The sequence below is a fragment of the Apis laboriosa genome, unplaced genomic scaffold (assembly GCF_014066325.1).
Source record: "Apis laboriosa isolate Shangri-la unplaced genomic scaffold, ASM1406632v1 scaffold25_cov139, whole genome shotgun sequence".
Taxonomy (NCBI): Eukaryota; Metazoa; Arthropoda; class Insecta; order Hymenoptera; family Apidae; genus Apis; species Apis laboriosa.
Genome location: NW_025222552.1, coordinates 1393804 through 1413753, shown reverse-complemented (window position 1 = coordinate 1413753; position 19950 = coordinate 1393804). Strand labels below are relative to the sequence as shown.

General features: G+C 17.1%; 2 protein-coding genes across 5 annotated transcripts; one reads left to right on the top strand and one right to left on the bottom strand.

The window, feature by feature from the left end:
* Positions 1–2717: 2717 nt before the first annotated feature.
* Positions 2718–17970, bottom strand: LOC122713558 (blood vessel epicardial substance-like). 4 transcript variants are annotated; one of them, XR_006346506.1, is made up of 11 exons: positions 17792–17970; positions 17271–17445; positions 16906–17167; positions 16285–16652; positions 15108–15265; positions 14485–14587; positions 12353–12493; positions 10723–10888; positions 4866–5125; positions 3401–3443; positions 2718–2953 (listed from the first exon to the last, which is right to left on the bottom strand). XR_006346506.1 is itself a non-coding variant. In XM_043934128.1 (9 exons), exons 3-9 carry the CDS (start codon positions 17126–17128, stop codon positions 2886–2888), a joined length of 1227 nt encoding a protein of 408 aa, XP_043790063.1. In that variant the 5' UTR covers positions 17129–17167; positions 17271–17445; positions 17792–17970; the 3' UTR covers positions 2718–2885. The 4 variants fall into 4 exon arrangements, 1 of the variants encoding a protein (XP_043790063.1); XR_006346503.1 differs by lacking the exon at positions 3401–3443; XR_006346504.1 differs by lacking the exon at positions 3401–3443 and having other exon boundaries at positions 2718–2950.
* A 556-nt stretch (positions 17971–18526) lies between these two features.
* LOC122713557 (centrosomal protein 20-like) lies at positions 18527–19693 on the top strand. Its single transcript, XM_043934127.1, has 3 exons — positions 18527–18661; positions 19126–19335; positions 19426–19693. Exons 1-3 carry the CDS (start codon positions 18634–18636, stop codon positions 19560–19562), a joined length of 375 nt encoding a protein of 124 aa, XP_043790062.1. The 5' UTR covers positions 18527–18633; the 3' UTR covers positions 19563–19693.
* Positions 19694–19950: the final 257 nt, after the last annotated feature.

The window sequence follows — 19950 nt, the reverse complement described above, 5'->3', positions numbered from 1 at the left end:
AAAATGTAATATTTTTAAATTATTTATATTTTAATATTAACATTTCTGCAATCGTAAATAATTTATAAATATAAATTTTATATTTTTTTGTAATAGATAATTTTCTACAAATAATAACAAATATTAATTTTATTTTTTAGATAGTAATGTATTTCTTAAATAATAATTTGCAGATTAAATATATTATAAAATTGAAAAAATAATGAAAAGGTATAAAAATAATTTGATATCATATTTTTTTCTAAAACTAACTTTCTTTATTTCTTTCATTATTAGATTTGTCATTATTGTATTCAATGTGTTTAAATTTTTTCATTTCATTTATATTTCTTTATACCTAACTACATACTAAAAAAAATCTACACATAATCATAACAATTTAAAGTCATAAACAATAAAGATAAATAATGAATAATTTACATTCATTAAAACAAATCATTTACACTTTTTATACATACATATATAGCAGAGTAAATAAAATTATATATATATTTTTATTTTTTTTAATTTAATATCTTATGAAAAATAGTATAATTTTTCAGAAGAGTAAAAAATCAGTATTTATTAATAAAACTATTTTTAAGAATGTATTTTATATGATAGGACAAGTATTATTTAACTTTTAAATTAATAATAATGTTTGAATTAGAATATGCTGTAATTTTATATGTAAAAAGTCCTCTTAAAGTATGTATTACAACTTACTTAATTGGGCATAAATTCAATTAGCAACGTTTTTAATTCTATAATGCATTTTACTAGATTGGACAAAGTTATTTTTAAAGATTTTCTTTATTCCTTGTTGATTTATTTGTTTAAAACTGTATCCAATCATCAAAACCTGAGATTTTTATTTTAAATTTCAGTATATAACATACTTTCACTATTTTGCTTCAAAATAATTTTAATTAATTATATTAATATTTTTTTTATTTTTCTGTGCGTATTAATTTTTTTTGTTTCATTCTAATAATTGATTTTAATTATAATTATGAATTATAAATTATAAGTAAAATTAATTTTTTTTTTTAAATAAAGAAATAGTAATTATAATATTATTGTAACAATTTTTGATAATTTTATAATCAATTAATAATTTTATATAGATATTAAACATTAAAAGTTATATGCATTTATTTTTCTATCGACAATGTATATCAATATAAATATTATTTTAATAATATAGTTCGTGTTAATTGTATTATCATCCAGCGCTTTCTGGCGTAACTTCCTGCTTCTCTATTCTGAACGCCATTATCTAGTATTGTTATGGTATGATTCACGCCATAATTCTTCAAAGCTATTTAATAATAGTTTTGATGGCAGAAATAATTAATTGCTGGTAGAAATAAAATAACAAACAATGTTAAATGATGTAAAATAAAAAAAGAAAACAAGATTTCAATTATTTTAATAAGATATAATAAAATCAGCAAGAAGAACAAAAATTTAATAGTAATATTTCTATAATCATACTCATCATAATCATAATCATATAAAAATAAATAGAAATCAATGTTTTTACAAAAAATAAAAAAAATTCATTGTCAAGTAAAGCATTCTAAACAAAGATATATAATTTTTAGAAATAATTATGAATATTGAATTAATTATATTATGTTAATTTTTGTTTATAAATAAAATTATATACAAACAAATTGTGATTATAATAATAAATAATTATAACTAATAATTATAAATAAATAATTATAATTCAATCTAATAATAAATTAATATACTTTTAATTATTTAATTATAATATACTTAATTTCATACATTTTATATATTATATATATTAATGTATAAAATATTTATTAATTTTTTTGATTTTGCTTGTATAAATCAAATATTTAAATCACAAAAAAAAATATAATTAAGTAATTTAAAGTTGAAAAAATTTTTAATTTTTAATTAGTATTGCAAAAATTTAATATAGCAATAATAATATATTAAAATTTATTAATAAAGATAATGCAGCCATATCACTGACAATCATTAATAAATCATAATCAAACTTATAAAAATTATATTGATACATTTTAATTCAAATAAATATTTTTTCATGAAACATAATAATTTAATTTAAGATACATATAATTACATATAACATTATTAACATATACAATTATATATAAGTGTATTTTTGTTATTAATTTTATAAATAAAGATTAATTGAAAATGGTCCCATTTTAGAAAATATGAAAAATAACTGTACTAAAACATTTAGTTTTCTACCAGCAATTTTCTTAAAAGATATTGAATGAGTTTATAAATTAGTATATAATTGTAATATATAAATTTTTCTCTTAAAAAATTAATAAATAAAATGCAAGTAAAAAGGCACTATATTTGGGTATGGGAAACAATCAAGTATTTAGGCCTCCCTAATTTTTTTCTTTACCACTTCTAATAAATCACAGATTTCTCATTAAAGAAGTTACGCCGCTGCGATTGAACAACCTTCATTTTATTATACATGTAAAGTCTTACTTGATCAATATTAAACATATGCATGTTAAAAAAATCAATGTGAATTATAAACAGCTATTTAAATTAGTATTATTATTAAATTAGTTTCAATAATATTCAATAATATATTGGAAGCATAAAGTAATGTTTATAGTCATATCACTTTATATAAACTAGGATGGAACCATTATTCTATAAACAATGAAATTTTTCCATTGTTAATCATACTTGACTAGTGGGAAAAATTATTAATTGGCAAGAGAATTAATTTATTTGTTATAATTTAATTGTTCCACGCACACCATACTATATTTTCCAATGATGAATATATTTCATCATTATTTTATGTTATGTAAAAAGACTGGTGTTAGTTTATATTGACTGTCGAGGATGACATTTATTTAGTTTTTATTTCATTAAACAGGTGTTTCATGATCAGTCTCTTCAATTCTTCCCAATCTCCATGCATTTGGATCTCCTGCTGCTGCAATAAACATAAATTTTTTATTGTTTGAGAATAACAAATATTTTTTATTATTTGAAAATAATAATACACTTATAAATATTTAAAATATTTAATAAATTAATATATTATATTATTACATATTATTATGTATTAATATATATTAATATATATATAGAGTGTGTGTCATTTAATTGAATACAATTGAATATCTTAAGAGGAATTATCAAAAAAATGTTTTAACAAAAGTTAATTCAAAATTTTATGAATTATTAATTAATTTAAAATGAATTAATTTTTTTGTAGATCAAATAGAAGAGATATTAAAGTCAATTTCATTTTTTTAAAATAAAACTACATAATTTTAAATGCATCAATCAATTTATCTAAGTATTTTCTATAAAAAATAATAATATATTCTATATATTCTATAAAATATATTCTATAAAATAATAATAAAATACTCACAGGTGATTATCATCTTCTTTCAATCATCATCAGCTCTCAAATTCTAATAGTACAGAACCGCAATATTTAAATTAAAATCTATTTTTCAATATAAATAGATTAATATTTTTTTTAGAAAATATTCAAATAAATTGAATAATGGATTCAAATTATATGATTCTATTAAAAATGAAAAAATTAAAAAATGAAATTGATCTAAAAATCTCCCTTCAATTCACAAAAAAATAATGAATTGTATGATCTTTTTTTAAATTAAATAATTCTTGTTAAAATATTTTTTTGATAATTTTAACTTTCTTTATGAGATATTCTCATTTAAAGAAAACACCCCATGCATATATACTATATTCCATGTATATGTGTAAAATGTGCTTATGAACAATTACAATACATTTTCAAGATAAAACTCAAAATTATTTAAATATAAATAAATAAAAAAAATATATATATGTAAAAAACAGAAAATTAAATTAGATCTTAAATAAAATAATTAAGAAATCAAAAATTTTAAATATATATATCACTACAAGAAAATAAATAATTATATGTAACATATAATACTAAAATAAATTTTTTTCTTTAGATTTCATAATTGAAATTTATATCATATTTATAACAATATTATATTATAACAATATTATACAAAGTGTCTCTAATATAAGAATTTTTAATGAAAAAATAAGTCAAAAAAGTAAAAGAAACTTTTTTTTTATATATTTTTTCGTTTTCAAGAAAACTTCTTTGAAATTTGACGTAGTATGTATGTACTAAGCTCAAATTTCAAATTTCTTGTATTTTATTATATTATATATTATATATTATATATTATATTATATTATATATTATATATTATTATATATATTTATTATATTATATATTCTTGTATTTTATTATTAATTGTTTGTATTTATAAACATTATTTTATATTATTACAATAAAAATAATAACTTATTTATATTTATTATTATATGTAATGATAAGGAGCAATTAATAATATTTATAAATACAAATATAAACAGAAATAGAAAAAGCGAACTAGCAAACTTTTTAGCAAATTGAAACAATTAATGTACTACTTATTAGATTGATTTAAAAGTTTGATTTTAAAGTTTTTTACAAAAATGAAGTTTTATATGAAAAGATTTTATTCTGTATTTTTGAATTAATTTTTCATAGATAATTATTTCTTATCTGATTATATAATAATTATTTCTTATCTGATTATATAATAATTACAGAGACATCCTTTATATAATATTGAAAATAAATTCCATTTCATAATTTTACATAAACTTAAATTTGTAAACTTTTAAATTTACATAAACTTTTTAAAAAAAACTTATATTAAGCATAGCATTAAATAAATTCTTTTGTTTTATCAAATCTAATAATAATTTTATAACAATACAATTAATACTATTAAATTAAATGAAGTAAGAAAAGCATAGACACGAAAATAACTCACCTGAATATAATAACCAGAAGAAAATAAATGAAGTTACCCGATGATAATTGTATAACTATGGATATCCATTGTAGAAACATAACATATATCACGTACAAATTTGTGCTAATTACTGCACAGTTTGTGTCAAGAATATTATAAGGAAGACTGAACATTGCTGTGTTGTACAGGATGTAAAGGAAGTGTACGTAGGTGATTAATATGATGCAAAGTGTTGTTCAACACTTCCTGAGTCGTGTACAGCAGCGGCATTCTCTCTTCTATCCAAAGCAAAATCAAAATTGATGCAAAATTATATAAAAAGTGTATGTTGCATATCTAGTAAATTTATGAATCTACATTGTTAATATTATTACTTTAGCAAATACATGCATCAATTATCATGCAAAAACTTTTTCATATACAAAATGGATCACCTCAATTATTTTCAATATTAGTAAATGAATTAAACTCCTATTCTACCATAGATGATATAATTTCAAAGAAAATTTAAAATGATAACATTTGATTTTTTTTATATATGTCTTTTTAAATAAATTTTTAAATTAACCAAGTTTTTTTATACATGATGCTATAATTTTTTTATTAGTTGGGAAAGAGTATTTATTTTTAGCTAATTAAATTTGTTTCGATATTAATTAATCAACAAACAAAAATAATTTATAGTAACTTCTTTCTTATCTAGTCTTTGTTTTAATCAATAAATGTAAAATGTAAAAAAAATCATGATTTTCTTATAGCAATTATTATTTACTTATTATTACATGTTAATATCATATGATATTAATATTACATTATATTTAGATTATATATATATCTAGATTTTATATGTAAATAATAAATATTATATGCATATTATATGTATATATATTTATTTTTATTTTATTTATCATAAATAATATCTGATCTTATTTATTTTATTAATCTAATATCGAATTTTCATGAATCAATTTTTTTTTATATTTTACTATAAGAAATTATTATATCATGTACATCATTGAGAAAAAAATTTATGAATCTTTAATTAAAATTTAAAGTAAAAGAAAATCTATTGTAGTATATGTTTACGTTGTTCAGTTTTTTCTTCGCAAATTGTAAGTTTTAAAATAGAATAAATTTTCTTTCTTCAAAATTGAAATTTTATTATCTCTCATGTATAATGCGAAAAACATCAAAATTTTTTACAATGATTTACATGAAATGACAATATCACGAATCATTTTTAAGTGTACCTATATTTTTTTTTATAATAACATGAGAAAATGCTGAGAATTAATAGTAATGTAAACATTTTGTTATCACTATAAAGATATTTCGAAATCGTATCATCTATGATAAATTCTAAAATCTGCATTTATAAAATTATATTATTACATATAATTCATACCCATGCTTAAATATAAAAAAATATGGAAAGTATTATACATGAAAATTACTCCATACAAAATATCGTTTCATGTCAAATTGAATATTCTTAATTATTGTAATTTATAAATCTATAAATTTTATATTTTATTTTATAAAAAATTTTAAATTACAAATACAAAAAAAAGCAAGATCAAATAATAAGAATATGAGAAATATTTTTAATTTTATAGAAATATTCATCCAATATAATTAATGATAATATATTTAATTAAATATTCAAAGATAAAATTTATTTACAAAAAACAATATTATTTTTTATAAAATCTTAATTTATTCTATTACTTATATATATATATACATATGTATATTTATAAATCATTTTTAAAATTTAAAAGTTAATGATTAGATTTCAAATATACAGAATATCACATAAAGAAACCTAATAATAATAAATTTTATATAAGTATAATATAACATAAGTAAAATATAATATTATATAAATTTGGTAAATCACTTTAAGTCTAATTCATTTATTAATTTATTAGAAAAAAATTTGATGACTATAATTTTCAATTATAGAACAAATATTATTCAAAAAAGTAATAACATTTTTTGCTGAAATATAATATTTCACTATATATTAGCATCATATTCTTTTTATAATTATAGGCGATAAATTTAATTATAAAGATAAACCATTTCCCATGAATCTTTTATAACTTTTTTACTCATTTATGTACTATGTAATTACATACAACAAGTAGTAGTAATATTAGAAATAAGTAGTTAGTATTAGAAATTAGTAGTAGTATTAGAATAAGTAGTATTAGAAATTAAATTTTTCAAATGCAATGATTATAAAAAGTTTAATTTAATTTAATTTAATTTTTAATTAATAAAAACTTAAATTTAATTACATATAGATTTAGTAATTGTTTTTATAATTAAAAAATCATAATTTTAAATATCTTTTTTAGAATAAATAAAGTTGAAAAATAAATAAAAAAAAAATTATTTTTCTATTTTAAATATATGTATACTTGTAAGATCTATTTTTTAAATACATAAATTAATAATTATTACTGAAAATCTATAATATAGATGTTTTTTTTTTATTCAGAATTTATCAAACATATTAATAAAATTATTCATTTTTCTCTTTAAATATAATATAGATAATAACATATTAATACTTATATAATGACATATTAACATTTATACAATATAATATAAGATAAAAAAAGTTTAATTAAATTTCTATAAAATTTTTGTTTGAAACGATATTTTGCAATGAATAAAAATCTTTGAAATTGGATAATGACATTCAAATTAAAATTATACAAATTAAAACATATACTTTTAAAATGATATCATTAAAAATGATACATAAATATATAAAATTCATATTCTTTTAATTTTGCAGAATTCTTTAGAAAAATGTTATAGGAAATATTATATCCTTAATAATACATTTTAAAGATGTATATATGTATATATACCATATATCATATATATACTATGTATATATACCATATATGCGTGTATGTTTGTAATACACATATATCATTATATTACTTATAATGTATAAATTAATTGCAAACTTTTTATAAAAATCTTTAAATTAATAAATAATTGAATATAATAAATACAATTTATAAATGAGATAATGAGAAAATTTAAATGTTAATTTAAATATTAATATAAATATGTATAATATAATAATATAAATAGTAATATAAATATTAATATAAATATTTCATATTATAGTTTTAGATAATTATTTCTAAAAAATATCAAGGACGGATTTGATTTGAAATTTAAGAGATTAATAAGAAAGGGATAAAATATAAAAATTTAAATTTTCGATTTTTTATTTATTAATTTATAAAATATTAATAAAAATCTTTTGATATTATATACTAAATATTGCCTATATTAATATATTGAATTCTGTTTATTCAGACAAACAATCTTTTGACATTAAAATGTCTTCATGTAATAATCATATATATCAATATATCTACAATTTATCAACAATTTTATTAATTATTTATATATAGTATATAAGATAGTATATAGTATATAAGTATATAGTATATATAGTATATATAGTATATATAGTATAAATATCACAGTATAAACATTACAATGCATATTTAATCATCCAAATTGTATAATGGATAAATTAATATGACCATATTTAATATTTATTTATAGAGAACTTGAATATTCCATGAATTCTTCGGAATTCAAATATCTGCAGAATGTGAAAATATCATATAAAATTTTTAAGCAATTGAAATTATAATAATCGATGATACTACTGTGAATAGATACTAAATATTTTTAAATAAAATAATTTTTAATAAAATTAATCTAATTAATATGTATAATAATAATTTACAGAAACAATAGATAAGCGATTGTCACGTATTATTATTATTATTACAACATATTATTATTAACATATATGTATAAGCAGAATTTAATATATAATATTTAAAAAATTTCATTAATCTTAAAAAAAATAATAAAAATAATAATAATATTAAAATTAAAATTTTATATATTTCCTTTCCTTCTTCAAATTTCAAATCAGTTATTAACCTTTCTAAAAAATACATTTATATATATATATATATATATAGATACAGAATTAATAATCTAAAATCAAAAACTAAAATATGTATGTGTCAATATATTGACAATATTCCGCTTATCTATTTTTATTGATATAGAATCTATTATTTATTTTTATAAATAATCTATTAAATTATTTTTTGTAAATATCGTGATGGCAATTAAAATATATAATGGCAATATAAAATATATAATATCGAATTAAATTATGACATTTATCAATTACGACATAATATCAATATACAATTGATAATATCAATATACTATATTGATAATATCAACTTGATATTTAATATTACATCGGTCATTATAATTTCAATGATACAAATGTTTTAGATTTTATTTTTGCATTCTTTAAATCTCTTGCAGATCTTTTGCATCGCGGAATATTGCAAACTTTTGGATAGATACTAAATTATTGATATTAATTATTATGGATATTTGTTTATTGATATTAATTACTAATTTTGTTATATTTTATATTATTATTTTAAGTATATTTTACTATAATTTATAGAAATTATATTTATAGAAATAATAAACATATTGATGTTATCATAGATGCACACAAAATTCAATATGATAATGTAATAGTAATAATATTATAGTAATAATTTTTATTAATATCTTGAAATATTATGAATTTGCAATAAGACCACAATTATAATCCTTATAATATAAGCTTTCAAGCTAGATACTTTTCTCATTATTCCAATAAATCGTATTTTAATTTTATATTTTTAAATGCTATCATTTTTAATACATTAATCGATTCAGATTAATTTGCTTGTAAAGAACTATTAAGTCATTTTTAATAAAAAATTATTATTATTATTATGATTTAAATGTTTTAACTTGAATTTTGTAAAACTTATTATATGAAAGATAAAAAATAAACAAATATTCTTTTGTTCATGTTTTTTTTATTATATATATATAATTTTATATAATATTTTCTCACTTAAAATTTTTTTATTAAATTTAATTTTTATAATTAAATTATTTAATTTAATTAATTTTTATAAGTGATCTAATAGTTTTTTTTTATGAAGAATAACAATTGATTAGTGCATTAAAAATTATATGATTCCACTTAAAAATATAACGTTAATTTTTTAATGTTCTTCTGCAATAATGTATACATAAAATATATATGTATAAAATTTTAAGTATTTTAAGTATGATATCAAATACTTTTTAAATCAAAACTATTAAATATTATCTGAAACATTTTTCGATATAATCAATAATTTCAAAAATATTTTAATTTTAGACAATTTTGTATGCAGATTATTAATTTATTCATGGACTTTTGAAGATTCAATAAATGTTAAAATAAATATAAAAGTTGATATACAAAAATATTAATTATAATTATATATATATATATATATATATATATTAATATATATAATTATATTATAATTAATTATAATAATTATGGTTTGTTTATTAAATTATACACAATTGAAATTTATTTTAAATGAAACAAAATAAATAAAATAAAATATTCTATTATGTTATCATCATTGTTTCTGTCTTATCTAAACTTAAATTGCTAATAACTTAATAAATAAACTTCAACCAATATTTTTATATACCAACTTTTGTGTTTGTTTTGATTTCTATAATTTCTAGAATTCTCTAAAAATTTCCTATGAATATATTAATTCAATATATCATTAAAAGTTGTTATTATAAAAATAAAAACTTCGTTTAATATTAATTTATATTTGAAAAATTAATAATTAATTGCTGTTTAGGAGTTTTTTTTTATATATATGAGTTTATATAAATAAAAAAAATAATTGTTCTATTGTCTACAAATGCAATAATAAAAAAGAATTACCTTGAAGTTGACGACTGATGAGAGCAGTAATACCTTGATTATCACCAGTCTTTTTCACAACAAAAAGTTTGGTGTCAGGATCATTTTCTAAGGCTCCAATACCACCTAAACCAATTACTTGTCCATTTTGCTGTTGATGACTGCTAGCAGCCATTGTTTCACTAACCTATTAAAATATTATATATAAATAAATACTAAATTCTTTATATATAATACAATTAAACATATCTAAATATATAATATGCCAGAAAAATAGAATAGAATGAGAAATAGAATATATATCTTTGTTATTTATTTCATTAAAAAAAATTTCTCAGAACAAAGTTATACTAATAATAGTAGAGAGAGAAAAAAAAAAAAAAAAAAAAAAAACTTTTCAAGATTTCTTTATTACAAACTTCAGAATTAGCAATCTTTGTTTAAATAATCATATTTTAAAAATATTACAGTCAATGAAGATATATGTTATTGTATTTCATAATATATTATGATCTTAAAATAATTTTGATTTTAGAAATTTAAGTTTGCTGAATGCAAAGATCAATGTGTAAAATTTGATTTTTTAATTTATTAGATTAGATTATTAGAAGATTTTTTTAACATTATATCACATTTATAACAATAATATATATTAAGAGAAAATACTTCTAAATATTATAATACTATTAAGAGAAAAATACTTCTAAATATGCATATATTTATTATTAATAATAATATATGTGCTTTAATATAACTATTATTATTATTTAATCATTAAAATAATATTTTAATAATTTATTGATATAATAGTAAATTATTTAAATAATTTTTTTGAGTAGATTTTTATCTGTTTTGTGAATCCAAAATTAATTCAAGAATACAATATAATAATATAACATATAATAAAGTATTAAATTAATAACATAATAAATTATTAAATTAAAGATACATAGAAACTATTTAAATTAATAATTTAAAAAATAATTTAAAAATTAAATAAATTAAACAAATAATTTTAAAAAAAAAGAAGTAAAAATTATCTGGAGAAATATTTTTTCTACTATCATATGTATTCTTTCAAATATTTAATAAAATTTTATTCTGATTATTTTTTAAATAATAAAAAAATTTAGAAATTTAGAAATTTTATTTATTTATTTATTTTTTTCTTTTTTTGATTTAGTCTGAATAATTAATATGATTTTGTCTATATCATTTAATACATATATTATATTCTGCTATTTTGATTAATTAGAAATAGCAGCTAATAAAAAAAATGCTTGTGTTTTATTTTTATATATGTATTTACAAAAATTCTAAAGAAATAGAACTAATCATAAATAAATCAATTAATGCATTAAAAATTATATAATTTAATTTAAAAAAAATAAAATTAATTTTATAATCTTCTCTGTTATTTGATCTATAAAAAATTATTTACACAATATAATATTTTTTTTTGAACTATGAAAGACAACAACTTTTGTTAAAACTTTTTTTTAGTAACTTTAATTCCTCATAAAAAATTCCTATTCGATTGTATTGTTAAATATAATCCTACATATTATATCATATTAAAAATATAATATGATATTTATAAGTACTATTATTTTAGAAGAGAAAGTTTATATTATTTTTAATATAAACATACCTGCATCAATTTTTTGACTACATCTCTTCCCAAAATATGATCAAACACTGCCTGCAGAAATTGATCACTAATTATGCTTAATTTTAACTTGTCTCTATGCCATAATAATATCCTAGATTCTTCCATAGCAGTTATTGATACCTATTCAAAAAAATAATTATTTAAATCTATTAATTATAATTTATAATTGTAATATGTTATAAAAAATTATGTCATATAAAAATTTTATAAATTTTTCTTATATGAAATTTTATTTCTGAGAAAAACAAATTAAAATAATAAAATATCAATAAATATATGATATATAATTATAATAAATTTAATTATAACAAAAATAATAAAATAAATATAATAATTATTATGTCTCTATAATATATGATCATATATTAATGAAATTATATTTTCACATTTTTTAATTTTTTAATTAAAAATAAAGAGATAAGATTTAACATGTAAAAATTTATTTAATTTTCCTGAAAAACTTTGTTATTCTTTTAATTTTACATGATCTAATAATTCTTGACTATTAAATCTCTATATGTATATTTTTATCATGAATTGCAATATATATACACACATTCAAATCTTGATATAAAATAATATAAATCTATCATAAAAGAGTTATTATAATTATGTATCACTAAAACGAAGTTAAATCGATTAATTTGACTTTTTTTTTATATGATATAATAAAATTTCTCATATATGGAAGCTTATCAACTAAATATAAACTGCAAATATCTTAACTTATACACTTTCTAATTTTATATAATCAAAAACATTAAGTTATTAATAATCAAATAAATTGCATTATATATAACAGTAATAAAATACACAGTATATTTTATTTAAATATGAAATATCTTTTAATAAAAGAATATTATAAAAAAAAAATAGAAAGAATATTATAAAAAAATTAAAAAAAAAAAATTCTTATAAAAATTATTTAATATAAAGTTACATTAAGATACATTATGTAATATTAATAGATTTTAGTAAATAAATGTGTAAATCATATAAAAGTGATCTTAGTTGAGTTTTTTAAATAAAATCATAATTTATTTGAATTAAATTTTAATGTACTAATTAATTAGCTCATATTTCTTAAAAAGAAATATTTATGTTAAGATTTTTACATTAAAAAATCATTAGCTTAAAATATTACAAATTGAAGTTTGTAAAACTTATTTTATAAAAAACAAAAAGAATATGAATTTATTTTATACATTTCTTTATCTTTCATACAATAAGTTTTACAAATTTCAAATTATAATATTTTTTAAGTTAATAAGTTCTCAACATAAATTTAATATTTTTTTTTTAGAATTTAGCAAGCTGCATTAATTAAAAATTTCGTAATATAAAATTATTTAAAATAACAAAGATCATTTTCTTATGATCATTTAAAGAAAAAAACTATTGATACTGCATAATTCTCTTTATATAAAATAACTTTCATAAAAATATTTTTTTCATAAAAAATATTTGACTGTATTTAGATAAAATAAATACTTTGCATATGAAACAGATTAATATCTTTATTATATTTATAATTGAATATAATTATTTTATTTAAAATTATCAAATCTATCGAGAATTATCTATCTATTATCAAATAAAATTTATTTATCTTTAATTAAGATAAAGATAAATTAAAGTGAAATAAGAAAGAAATTATTCAAATTAAAGTTATTATTTGAAATTATATTCAAATAAAATATCCACTTAAAATATATACTTGTATATCTATAAAAGAAACTACAAAATACCTTGATAGCCAAAAATTAACAAAATATTTTAATATTTTATAAATTTTGATGAACCATATTGATGAAATAACCAAGAATTTCGTCCCTGGAACAAATTTAGTGTGTGTGTGTGATGTGTGTGCGTGGTGTGTGTGCGCGCGCGCGCGCTTCGATATGCATAACTTTTGTTTATAATCCAGTATTTGATAAGAAATCTAATTTCTTCGGATATTCAAGTATCTCAAATAATTCTCACTAAACTTTTTTGAAAATAAAATCTTACATGATAAAAATTTTTTTTAATTTTTTTAATTTAATTTTCCAAAATGACAAAATCATTTTCAATTTTTTTTTTATAGATAAAATTAAAAAAAATGTATAAACCTGAAAGTACTCGTCTGTAGAGACACCAAACCATTCTGGAGAATCCAGGAACTGATGTGGGAAGACAATGTGCAATGCTCTTCCATTTTGCGAAACTACTAACCTAAAGGAATATATTAAAAGAAACTTATTTAAAAAATTTAGATTTTTACTTATTATAAATAAAGATTTTTATTTATCTTTCATTTTTAAATTAAGAATATTATTTATTAAAATTTATATTGTAATTTATATCACTTATTATGCTTCCTCAAACTTTAATATTTTTTTATTTTTACTATTTTTTATTTAATTTAAAAAATATTTATTTTAATGTAAAACAATATCAATTTTATTTATAAAATTTTTGAATATATAATATATATTATAAATTTTTTAAATTAATTAAAAAAATTTATTATTAATTAAATTAATTTGTTACTGTGTATATAAAACATTCTAAACATTCATATTTTATTTTTTAAAAAACAAGAATAAAGTTTGTTTAAATTATTTATATTATTTATATAAATATTTGTATAAGCTTACTTCAGTAATAATTTTAAAAAATAATATAATTATAATTTAAATAAACTTAATATAAAATATAAAGATAGAAATAGTTATTTATAATATGAACTTACTTTCCAGAAAGTACTAAAGATAAAGAATCAACTTTGGTCACTTTTTCTTGGGCATAAACTTCTTGATATTTTAATTGTCGAATAATCTTCATACAATTTAATACTTTTCTGAATTGGTGACGTGATACTCTTAATGGCTGAAATACTGCGATATATACCTGTGTCAAAAAAATAAAATATGAAATTTATATTAATTTTATTATTAATTGCAAAAGTATAATATAACAAATGAAAAAATAAACTTATTTTATAAACAAATATTTTATGTATTATTTTATAATTTTTTTAATCAAATATTAAATTAAAATAATATATAATAATATATAATATATAATATATAAAATATATAATATATAATCAAATTGTTTTTATTATATTTTTGATAAATCAAATGATAAGTTAAATATTAATTTAAAAAATATATATAATAATATTTAATTGAATATATATATTAAATTAATATTAATATTAAATTATAATTATTTCAAAAGTATTTTATTATATCATATTATATACATAAATTTATTATAACAAAATAATATTGCTTAAATATATAAGTTAAATATATAAAAATGCAAAAAGAAAAAATATTATTGCTTCTTAATCTAATACAAATATTATAGCCAAACATACATATACATATAAGCAATTCACTACAATAAAGATTCTAATATATATATATATATATATCTATGATAACTAAAACAAAAATATCACATTACTTAAAAAAAATAATATATATTGTAAAAAAAAATAGAAAAACAAAAGTATGATTAATATTTTTCTAGATTAAATATGTAAAAATAAGCAAATACTTTACTTAAATAATATTTACAAGAATATATTTCTATTATACAATATTAATTATATTAATTCATATAATTTTTGGAAATAATTGTTCATAATAGAAAACAATGGAAGCTTATATTTTTATATTTGATAATAAGATATAATTATTTTTATGTTTGTTTTAAATATTTATTAAATTTTTATTTATTAAATTTCTTAAATATATGTGTATTTTATTTGCATATTTAATATTTTTATAATAAGTTCAAATATTACATTTCAAATGCATTATACATGTGTGCGCATGCACATACGCATAGATGTACAAAGAATAAAAGGATTCTATAATTAAATTAAATTATTAATTTTTTTAATTTTCTTAGCTTACCTCTTCAATTTCCCTTGAAAACTTGATAGGCCTGAGCTTATAAAGAAGCGTGCATACATGAACGAAGTTGATGGCAACAAACAGAGCATTCCAGAGAGCAGCATCCAGCCAACAAGCTATTGTCCAGCCCCACAAAGCAAGAAAGGCACAGCCCACGAGTAGAGTACACCTTAAATAAAGTACGCCATGTATGCCACTTGGTGCAAGGTGTGATAATAGAAAGAAGGCATTTGCTAGTTGAAAATAGATGTGGTTCACAGAAATTCCTTGATATGGTTGGCAGGTAAGAACTCCGTACAGAAAAGTTGGAGGCACTATTGGCGAATGAGGAGAACTAGATCCTTGATTGATCACTGATAGACCAGTAGCTGTGAAGTATTTTTTTTCAAATATTTAATAAAATTAATTAAATTTAAATAATAAAATAATTTAATAATATTTTTAAAAATAAAATGTTAAATATATTATCTTTTATATTTAAAATTATATCAAAAAATTTATAATAAAGATATTTTATTACATAAAGATAATTTATTATATATTTATAAAAATATAAATATGACTATGATATTATTGCAATTATATATAATATGTTTTATATAATATAATCATAATACATACTTGCTTTATTATCAGTAGTCACATTCCTACATTCGTCATCTTCATGGTGTGTTGAAAGTGATAGTGATATATCTGATGTAACAGTATTATGAGGGACATTAAATGTAGCTGCATTTGTTAAACTGCCATTAATACCAAAAGAAGTCCAACAAAGAAATATGCAAAATAAAATAAAAGCATGCCAGCCTTCTCGGCTTCCTATAGGATCAAAACAGATCCACATCCCCGCATCACCATCAAGATAAATCAATTTCGTCTTATTCTGTAATATCAAAATAATTCAAATATTCAATTTAATTAAAATTCATATGATTTTATGAATTTATTATATGAATATAATTTAAATTAATAATTATAATTCATACTTATTCATAAGAGATGTTAAATTGAATATTATATGCCATTTGTAAATATCCTGTCATTGTTCACATTTCTATTCTCAGCTAAAATTAAAGCTTGAAGACAAATACCATCTTGTGGACATTGAAATAAAGAAAGGTATTTGCATTACCAATAGCTGTAGGAAGACTATAAAAACATCTGTAATATAAATATGTATTATACATATATTAAACAATTATTTTATATTATTAATTATATATTAATTATTATATTAAAACAGAATTAAAAAATATTGAAAAAAATTAATATGTTCAATCCTGGTAATAGCAATAAGCCAATTAAAAATCAAATTAAAAAAAAAAAAATATGAATTTTGCTATTATTTATAGTAATGAAATTGGAAAAATTTATTTATTAATATTTCTTATATATTTATAAAAAAAATATTAATTTCAAATAAATATATTTTATACTGATTTTCATATGCAAGTAATCATAGATATTGACGTTATAAAGTATTGTACCAAATCAATAAATAACTTACTCATGGAAAATTTTAAAAGATGAAAACGTACGCAAGGCATACAGATAAAAAAGTAAATTATAATGTCAAGTAATTTGATAATTAGAATAAACCAAAATCGTATACGAAACAAACTTGCTTATCTAATGAACGTCAAACTAGCAGAAAGACGTTACTTTAGCAAGGACGAGTAAAGACGACGGTAGAGAACTGGGAAACAGAAGGGGGATAAAATAGGCCATGAGATTCCTAAGTTAAGGTTTGTTCAAAAATTTACTAACATGAACATCAATTACAATAAATTACTAGTACATAAAAAAATAACCATAAATTAAAATATAATAAGAAATATATATATATACATAAATAAAATACAATAAATTTTTATATTTTAAATTTAAATTTATAGTTTAGAAATATCAATATTTTTTCTTTTTTATAATTAAATTATATTATTTTCTAGAAATTAAAATTTTTGACATTTGAAATAAGAATTATAATTAAATTAATTACTAATTATTTTATAAAAGAAATAATAATAAAATAGATATTTTATTATAATAAAAATAATTAATTATTATCCTAAAATATTAATTCGATAAAAATTTTAATTTAATTTGATTATATTATATTGAAAAATAAAATTTTAAATATTTTATTTTATTTTATGATTTTATTAAAATAAAAAATTTTATTTTGAAATATTGTATTGTTTCTATATAAAGTCAACATATATACTTGGAAATAGCTTTGAATTACATATCATACATTACTATCAATGAACAGAAATTTAAATCATTAATAGTATCTATATATATTATTTCAAAATTCTTTTTTTTTTTGTTTATAAATATAATGATAAAATGGCAACGGAGAAGGATTTAATTAATGGTATTTATTAAAATTGAAAATATATAAAATATTTATTTTTAATTAAAAAATATTTTATTACATATAATTAATTTATAAACTGCTTTTAATTAATTTTTATTACATATATATAATATTTCTTATTAATATGTTATAAAATTTATATAAATAACTTATATAGTTATATAGTTTTTTTTATATTATTTAATTTGTTTTCTCTACAGCTATGAATGTTATTTATAAATAACATAAAAATTAATAACTAATATTACAATTAATTATTGTATAATTCCTATTATTAAAGAAATGAATTTGATAATAAAAATATATAATAAAAAATGTTATAATAAACATTGTTTTATTTTTTGAAATAGAAAAGCAAGTATTAAAATCAAAAAATACTTATATTTTAGAATTAATTTAATTTCATCTAATTATATTTAATTTCTTTAATTTAAGTAAATTTATTTCTAAATTTATTTCAGCAGTCAGAGAATCACTTAAAGCTGATGGAGATCTAGGTCGTATAAAAGCTGAAATGCGCACAGAAGTTATAAAATTATTAGATAATTCAAATAAAGGAAATAAAACAAAGCTTCCAAAGCCACCTCTAGATATTATATTTTTAAATGAGCTTATCAGAGAATATTTAGATTGGATGGGATATAAGTACAGCTCTACTGTATTTATTTCAGGTATTTAATAATTCTTCATATGCAATATAATATATTACAGAAATTAATTTTTTTACAAAATTATATACTTAAAAATAATCTTTATTTTAGAATGTGACTTATCAAAGCAACCTCTTGATAGGTCTTTGCTTTTGCAAAGTTTAGGACTAAAGGAAAGTGAGAATAGTATAAAATTACCATTGCTGTGTAATATTGTAGAAACATTTAAGAATTTAAAAAGTACATAAATATATGAAATTATATATTGGTATAATATGAATAAAAATTTAAAACTAAGTACTAAACACACATATTGTGAATAAACAAAAAAAATGTTTTCAAACTCAAATTTTATGATTAAATTAAAATTTAGGTGATTTATTTGAATTTTCTTTTTAAAAATTTTATAGAATATGTATAGTTTTATTATATGAAATCATTTCCAATATTTTGTAAAACGAAAACAAGAATGAATTAAAAGAATTTCGTCTTTTTATTTCATGACGTCTTTTACATATTGACATTAGATTATGAAAGTACAATATAATGCTGAGATATTGGAGATCTTAAATATAATTGCTGTTCTCTAAAAGTATTGTATTGAATTCCTTAAAGATATTATCTACTGAATGCTAT